Source organism: Chrysochloris asiatica, unplaced genomic scaffold (assembly GCF_000296735.1).
Source record: "Chrysochloris asiatica unplaced genomic scaffold, ChrAsi1.0 scaffold00312, whole genome shotgun sequence".
In the NCBI taxonomy this organism is placed as follows: domain Eukaryota; kingdom Metazoa; phylum Chordata; class Mammalia; order Afrosoricida; family Chrysochloridae; genus Chrysochloris; species Chrysochloris asiatica.
In genome coordinates this window covers 900,563-908,263 of record NW_006408830.1, presented here as the reverse complement: position 1 = coordinate 908,263, position 7,701 = coordinate 900,563, and the positions used below count along the sequence as shown (strand labels likewise).

At 48.3% G+C, this 7,701-nt stretch overlaps 1 protein-coding gene across 1 annotated transcript in view; it reads right to left on the bottom strand.

The window, feature by feature from the left end:
• Window positions 1–691: 691 nt before the first annotated feature.
• LOC102834923 (complement C3-like) overlaps window positions 692–7,701 on the bottom strand; it is a 38,106-nt gene continuing 31,096 nt past the window's right edge. The window contains exons 32-40 of the mRNA XM_006875156.1: window positions 6,361–6,406; window positions 4,541–4,628; window positions 4,129–4,215; window positions 3,788–3,893; window positions 3,283–3,372; window positions 2,858–2,938; window positions 2,681–2,770; window positions 1,673–1,808; window positions 692–824 (exon numbers count right to left, since the gene is read on the bottom strand). Coding sequence (XP_006875218.1) covers window positions 692–824; window positions 1,673–1,808; window positions 2,681–2,770; window positions 2,858–2,938; window positions 3,283–3,372; window positions 3,788–3,893; window positions 4,129–4,215; window positions 4,541–4,628; window positions 6,361–6,406 — 857 coding nt within the window. The remainder of the gene's footprint in view (window positions 825–1,672; window positions 1,809–2,680; window positions 2,771–2,857; window positions 2,939–3,282; window positions 3,373–3,787; window positions 3,894–4,128; window positions 4,216–4,540; window positions 4,629–6,360; window positions 6,407–7,701) is intronic.

Here is a 7,701-nt window from a genome sequence, read left to right as displayed (position 1 = left end):
TTTCTGTAGGAACTGAGAATACAGTGCTGAACTAGACAGATGCGACCCCCGTCTTCAAGAAGCTGACTTTCTGGGGCATGGGAAGCACACATAGTAAACAGTCATGAAGTGTGCTAGATGATACACTTACAAATGCCATGGAGAGAATAAAGTGGAACAAGGGGGAAGAAAGTAATGGGAAGGAGATCTATTTAGGTGTGTTATTAAAGAATTCTCTATGAAGAGTGACATTTAAACCAAGCCCAAGTAAGGAAAGGGTTTGCATATTCAGCTGCTAACTGAAAGGTTGGAGCTGAGCTTCGAGTCCACCCAGAGGTACCTCAGCAGAAAGGCCTAGGGATCTACTTCCCAAAAATCAGCCACTGACAACCCTATGGAGTGCAGTTCTACTCTGACACACAAGGGGTCACTATGAGTCAAAATCGATTCCACAATACTGAAACTCAAGCCAAACGGATATCTAATGGAAGGATGTACCCATTAGAGGGAAGAGTGAGTGAAAATGGGACCCCTGGAGTGGGAAGGCTAAAAAGAAAAGCCTGTGTGGCTGGAACAGTGTGAGTGGCAGGTGGGAACAGAAAAAAGATCCAGAGTTGCATATGATGATTCATGCTCTTTATTTGGGGATTGAACTCAGTGGTTCAGGCAAACTTGGAGATACCACCCTCAGAGCTCCAGAGGCCTCAGGAACTCAGGACTCACAGCCATGGACATGCATATATTCTGAAAATTCCTGCAACTGAGCCAGAATATCCTTCTTGTCCACATCCTTCTCTGCTGGCCAATGCATGAGGAAGGTCTCCTTGCCCAGGACGTAGGTGTAGCTGTGGGAGGGAGACAGCAAGGGAGAGGGGGCACAACCTGGTGTCCTGAGAGCCTTTTGAACCCACCCTGCCTGCCCTGCTTGGTAGCTTTCAGTGGTGGTGGTGGTGTGCCAGTGAGTTGGTTTCCACTCATAGTGACATTGTATAGGGTTTCTGAGGCTATACATCTTTTACTGGAGCAGAAAGTCTCACTTTTCTCCTGTAGAGCTCCTGGTAGATTCAAACTGCTGACCTTGTGGTTAGGAGCCCAGCTCATAGTCCACTATGATACTAGGCCTCCTTAGCCATAGGAGGCAGCTTCAGAAGTTCATGGAAAACTTGCATTCTCTTTCTATTCTATTTTCTCATGATCTTTTTGAAGCCACCTCTTACAGCTCCTACCTGGGGATTAGAAGAGGAACCCCTCCTTCTACTCTTTACTGAGACAGAGAATTGAAAACAAACAAACTCCAAACCCCACTGCTGTTGGAGTCAATTCGGACTCATTGAGACCCCAGGTATTACAGAACAGAACTGAGTTCCATTAAGGTTTTCTTGGCTGTAATCTTTATGAAAGCAAATTGCCAGACCTTTCTTCCGTGGTGACCCTGCCAACCTTTAAGTTCGAAGCCCAGTGCAAACCCTTTGCTCCCTCCAGGGCGGGATCTTAGGACAGTTGAATACCCATATCTAAAACCTCTCCATGTGGATGGTGATCCCTGGGGTTCATCAATGCATAAACTGCACTTCCATTCAGGGCGGCCCTGACAACCTAGAACCCAGCAGAAACTGGGGAGCCATGGGCTGGGCTGGGGTGTGGAGGGAGGTCCAGACCTGTGGCCCCAGGGCAGCAGGGGTACCCTACTTACTCAGATTTGACTCGCCACAGATCTGTGATCTGGCCCATGATGAGGTAAGTCTCCTGTTCTTGCAGTCCCAGAGAGCTGTGGCAGGTGACGTGGGAGACAAATTTCTTCGTGGTGAGAGGTGCAGCAAGATCGGTGCCTGGAGGAGACCCAATGTCTGAGACACCTGCAGGGCAGCCACCCACCCCCCACCCCACCTCCCAACCCCGCTGACAAAGGGACATACCGCTTTTTTTTTTTTTTAAAGAAAACTTACAACAATTTTATTTTGTTGAAAAAATTACAGTAAAACATACACCAACTTTCTGCACGTACATTTAGTAACATAGATTATTCTCTGAGTTGTACAAATATTCTCACCCCCCTTTTCTGAACTGTTCCTCTCCCATTGACAAACTTACTGCCCCATAGGGTTCTACGTCCGTAATCTTTTTAATTCCTGTTGTCTATTTGATCCCATACAGTTCTTAACAAGGAGCTCTGGTAGCGTAGTGGTTAGGAATCGGGCTGGGAACCGCAAGGTCAGCAGTTTGAAATGACCAGCTGTTCCGCGGGAGAAAGATGAGGCTTTCTGCTCCCGTAAAGACAGACAGCCTCGGAAACCCTGTACAGGGTTGCTATGGGTCGGTTCTGACTCCACAGCACAAAACTACCACCACAGTTCTTAAAAGAGCAAAATGCTCAGGTAGACATTCTAGTTAAGTTTATATACGGTTTGGTTTTAAGACTTCAGGGGATATTTTGGGGTTAAAGAGAAAAGGAAGACTTTAATACCATTTCAGGTTAACTGTGTAAACTGTCTTTTGATACTACACCAAACGTGACTTATGGTAATGTCTTAAAGATTAGCTAAAATGAAGACTCAAACCACATTTATAAGCTTTGTACTATTACATTAAAATAAACTGGTGTCTCTTACAGAGAATGGATTTTTAGCTATGCATAACTTTGCAGTATCATTTGGAAAATATTGCTTTACCAAGTAATGCAGAATTTCTAAAGTTAACATACCACTCTTGATGATAACTTGGAGCTGCATGTTATAGTAGACATTGGGGTTGGAATCCGAGGTCTCCACAGTGTCCAGTTTGGCCTTGTACACTGGGGGAGGGGCAGGAGAGGCGTGCTGAGTGTCTGGCCTACGGATGGGCCTGGGCCTACCTGCCCTCGGTAGCTGCCCATACTCACCATAGTCTACGCCCACTTCACAAGCCGCGGCCTGAAGCTCCTGGAGGCTCAGTTGGCCCTTCTTCGGCACTGGGCAGTGTTCTGGGGGGTCAGGAGGACGCAACTCTGACTGTTCTGGAGGCGGGAGTTTCCTTACCCGAGCCCAGATCTGCACTTTCGGGTCTCAGGGTCCAGCCTTTCTGGTCTGAGGTTCTCTTTCCCCAATCTGCCCCACCTTTTGGTCTTTTTCAAGTCTGTTTCTCCCCTTTGTGTCTCTCTCTGAGTCTGTAACTCACTCCATCTTCGGCCCTCACTACACGTATGTCCTCTGTCTCTGTCCTTCTTCGTCTATCTTCCTCTCCTTTCTCTAAACTCAGGCCTGGTGGTCAAGGACTCCCGGGTCCACAGCCCGGTAATCCTGGCTCCCGTGGCCCCAAGAGCCTCACCCATGGCACATCTGCAGACTTCTTTGTGGCAGATCTTCCGCAGAGACGAGTCCTCCCTCGGCAGGTTGTAGAAGGTGCTGCACCTCAGGGCTGCAGAAATCAGAGAGCTGGATGGGCTTGAATCCGCACTCCTGGGTGCCTGCCTGCTCTCATCTCCATCCTCGTAGGCCGCTCTCACCCCTCCTGACCTTTCCCACCAGCATGGCCTAGCCCAGCCCTCCCCTCGATGGTCCCCTCCCCTTCCACGGTCCCGCCCCTCGTTGCTCCACCCCATTCCCTCACCCACGCAAGCCAGGCCTCTCTAAGATCTGCCCCAGGTGCGTCCTTCCTGCGCTGCTCACCTAGATATACCCCACCCCCAAAGGCCCCTTCCAGTGCCCTTCTCCAGTCCCTAGCAGGTCACGCCCTGTTCCCCTTCTTGGTCCCACCCCTCATTCATTCCTCTCCCCATGTTCCTGGCCTTGGTCCATGGGGACCGCCATTCCACCCCCTTACCCCTACCTACAAGGTTCATAGTAGTCGTAGACGGTGACCATGGCCGCCTGCAGGAAGTCGACTTGCAACATCCTGTGAACCCGGAAGCCCAGCACCGTGTTTTCCTCGTGGGAGAGCTGGGAGAGGGGAGACCTACATGTGTTGACTATGAGACACTGACTGCATTGCGTGGCCACATGGGCACTGACCATGACCACTGGCCATGTGGACTTAACTACAAGCATTGGGGTCATGGAGAACAGACCTAGAGGATCTGACCTCAGAGAATGTACCTCTTGTGGGACTGACCCCACTGCTCAAGGGACTGCCCTTGGGCTCCTGGCCCACTGGGCTGCCCCAGGCCTTCCTTACCTTTTCCAGGTAGAGTACCACGGTGCTGTCGCTGGAGCTTGTTTTGGTCTCATATTGGAAGGCATACATCTCCATGTCACTGGTGAGCTGGGGCAGAGGAGGTGATTGGGGGTCGGCAGAGACCCACTCAGGTCCTCAGCCTCAGGAGCTCTAATCAGCATGAAGCAACAACCAAGAGAGACCCCAACTCTCCCCAATGAGTTCCAGTGTGGGGAAAGTGAGGCCCAAAGGAGCAAGGGCTTAACTAAGCTCATGCGGGGGAGTCAATCAGAAGTGACCTGGATTATGTGAGGCCTGAGCCTGGGGATTTTGACATGGGATAGATGCTGCCCTGCACCCAGCTTGAGAGAGGGAGATGATGTCAGGGCACCCCTACCCTGGCTCACCAGTGGGCATGTGGGTGGATTATTACCTGTTTGAGGTCATCATGATTGGGGTAGAAGCCAGTAAGCAGGGAGATCTCCATCATGGTCATTGTGGCTGCTCGATTACCCAGGAACCTGGGGATTTTACAGACCCAGATGCTCTTCCAATTGTGCTCCTGCCTCGCTCCCATCGCCCCCACTCTGCTCCAAGCTGCCATCATCTGTCAGCTGGGCTAGTGCAGTAGCCTATTTCTAGTGTCCCTGTCTCAACTCTGCACCTAGCAGCACGGAGCTCTAACAATCACAAAGCTAATATATCACCGCTACCATCTTCTCTTGGACTCTGTACTATTCCACCTCACCTCCGTACATCTCAACCTCTATTTGATTACTCTTAAGTGGCTGTCTCTCTGGACACAGAGCCTTTGCACATGCTCCCCCTCAGCCTGAATCCTCCATTCTTACCTTTGCTATTCCAGTTCCCTCATTAGTCCTTCTGGGACGCTTTCGTTGGCTGTCCATCAGCCCAGTTCCTCTTATTTACCCTCCCATGGCTTCTCCAAGGCTCTCTTTTTGCCACATTTGGTCAAAGCTGGGTGATTATTTGGGTTAGGGAAGGGAGGGGCTGCCTTGCTTCCAACTGTGTCTCAACTTCTAGAACAGAGTCTGGCACAAAATAGATGCTCAATCTCTTGAGCATCTTTCTTTCCAATTGCCATCAAGTCAATTCTGATTCATAACAACCCCAATTACGTCAGAGCAGAACTGTGCTCCATGGGGTTTCTGATGGCTAAGTTTTGGGGAGAACATCACCAAGCTTATCTTCTGAGGCACTTTTTGATGGACTTGAATTTCTAACCTTTCTGTTAGTAGAGGAACACATTAACTGTTTGCATCACCCAAGGTCTCCAGATGCTCAATATGCTTGTATCTGGGGCAGACCTGGGTGGGAACACTTGAGGGACAGAACAGAATTAGGGTGGAGAAGATCAGGTTTGAGGAGATCTGTGGGCATTGGAGCCAGTCTGGGGATCTGGATCATGGAACATGTTGGAGAGATGGAGGCTTCTATTCCAGGGCACACATACATGGCAAGATGGGGGACTAGATAGAGGGAAGGATGGAGGCAGGCTGGAGGACAAGCATGGGAGAGCAAAATCAGGCACAAGATGGGGAGAGGGGCCAGGATTTACTAGAGTCATGGATTGAATTGTGTCCTACAAAAATATGCCAATGTGCCAGTGTGGCTGGACCATGATCCTCTGTTTGTAATGATGTAATGTAGCAATAAATAATCCCCCATGATGTGATCTAATGTGATCACCTAATCAGTTGTAAAAAGATTGAGGCCAAACTCCATTAATCCCATCACAGCCCTCATACAACATAAGGGGAGTTTCCTCGTAAGATAAAAAGCCTGCATTACCTTTTATCTTATGTGAGAGAAAAGGAGAGAAGCAAGCAGAGATCAGAGGGACCAACTACCACCAAGAAAGAACAGTTGTGAGTGAAGTGTGTCCTTTGGACCCGAGGTCCCTGCACTGAGAACCTCCTAGACCCAGGGGAAGATTGCTGCCAAGACACATGGAGATCTCCAAGGAATTTCAGACCCACAGATGCTGAGAGTAGATGAGGACCTTTCCCCAGAGCCGAGAGATTAAGAGAGAACCTTTCCCAAGAACTGGTAGTCTGAATTCTAGCTTCCTAAACTGGGAGAAACACATCCACTGTGGTATTTCTGTTAGAGAAGCAAGAGATCGCTAAAGCAGCTGGTTTCTACTCCATTCAGTGCACAGGGAGGGCTGTTCTGAAATCAGGACAAACTCGTTGAACTTTCCTCCCACCCAGCAGATCCTGATGCTCTCACCTTGTTTCCATCCGGAGTTGGAAGGTTTCATCTCCCCTTTTCTTCTCTGCAGAAAGAAAGCAGGAGTTTAGAAGCTGGTTTGCACAGTGGTTAAGTGCACAGCCTCTGGAGCCAGCTTCTTGAGTTCATATCCAACCTCTGCTGTGTGATTATGGGCCAAAGACTTAACTTCTCTGTGCTTTGGTTTAATCCAGGTTTGTTGAAAGTATTAAATGTGTTAATATAGTAAAGCATTTAGCATGACGTCTGATCAGTGCAGTTTAAGTATTAGTTGTTGCTGTTATTATTATTAGGGTATGAGATTTAAACCAAAATCTTGGTCACTTTTAGGCCCTAAATTCCTATTAAGATATGTCCTCACCCCACAGGGAGCATCCAATGGTAAGTTCCTCTCTCTTTCTTGGTATCTCAAACTGCGAACAAAATCCCACCACCTCTGACCATCTCTACAGCCTTAAACTGGTTGAGTCCCCATCACTTCCCACCTGAACATGTGCAATCAATTCTCTCTGGTTTCCCAGTTCTGCCCTCATCCTCAATTTGTTTCCCCCACTGAGGTCAGAACTGGGAAGCTTGAGCCAGATCACATTCCTCCTCTGCTCAGAACACTCCATGGCTCCCACGTCACTCAGAGCAAGAGCCCAAATCCTCACTGAAGCCTCCAAGTCTCTTCAGCTCTCCATTTCTTCCCCTTGCTTCTCTGTAGCCACACTGGCCTTGCTGCTCCTCATGAGCTCATTCATCCCTGCCTGAGGACCTTTGCACTGGCTGTGCCATTTGCCTGGGATGGTTTTGGCCCAAATTACACCTCTCTTCAAGTTGGTACCTCCTTTTCTTATTTTATTTTGCATGCTATTACCACCCCCTGCTATTACACTACATATGTACTTCTTTATAATATAGATTTATTTATGTTGTAAATAAATAACAGCATGAGTGTAAGGCATTGTTATTTGTGTATTACTGTTTGTCTCTCCCACTAGACTCAGCTCCAGGCAAAGATGAGTATTATTTTTTTCTTTTAAACTCCCCCAGCACCCAAGCTATCCTGTGTCGATTCCCTACCTTGTGATCCGTCTTCCGCTCCCTCCCCCTCACCTCATCCCATACATCCCAGTGATCAGCAAAAATATATATATATATATATATGCTTTGTTTCCCTTTTAGGGTGGGTTATTTTTCTTAATCTTTTACAATAATAGTCCTATGCAGTATTTCTCCTTTTCTGACTGACTAATTTCACTCAGCATAATGTCCTCAAGGTTCATCCATGTTAGGTGGTGGCTTGCAGCTTCCTTTTTGTTCTTCAAAGTAGCATAGTATTCCATTGTGTGTATGTAA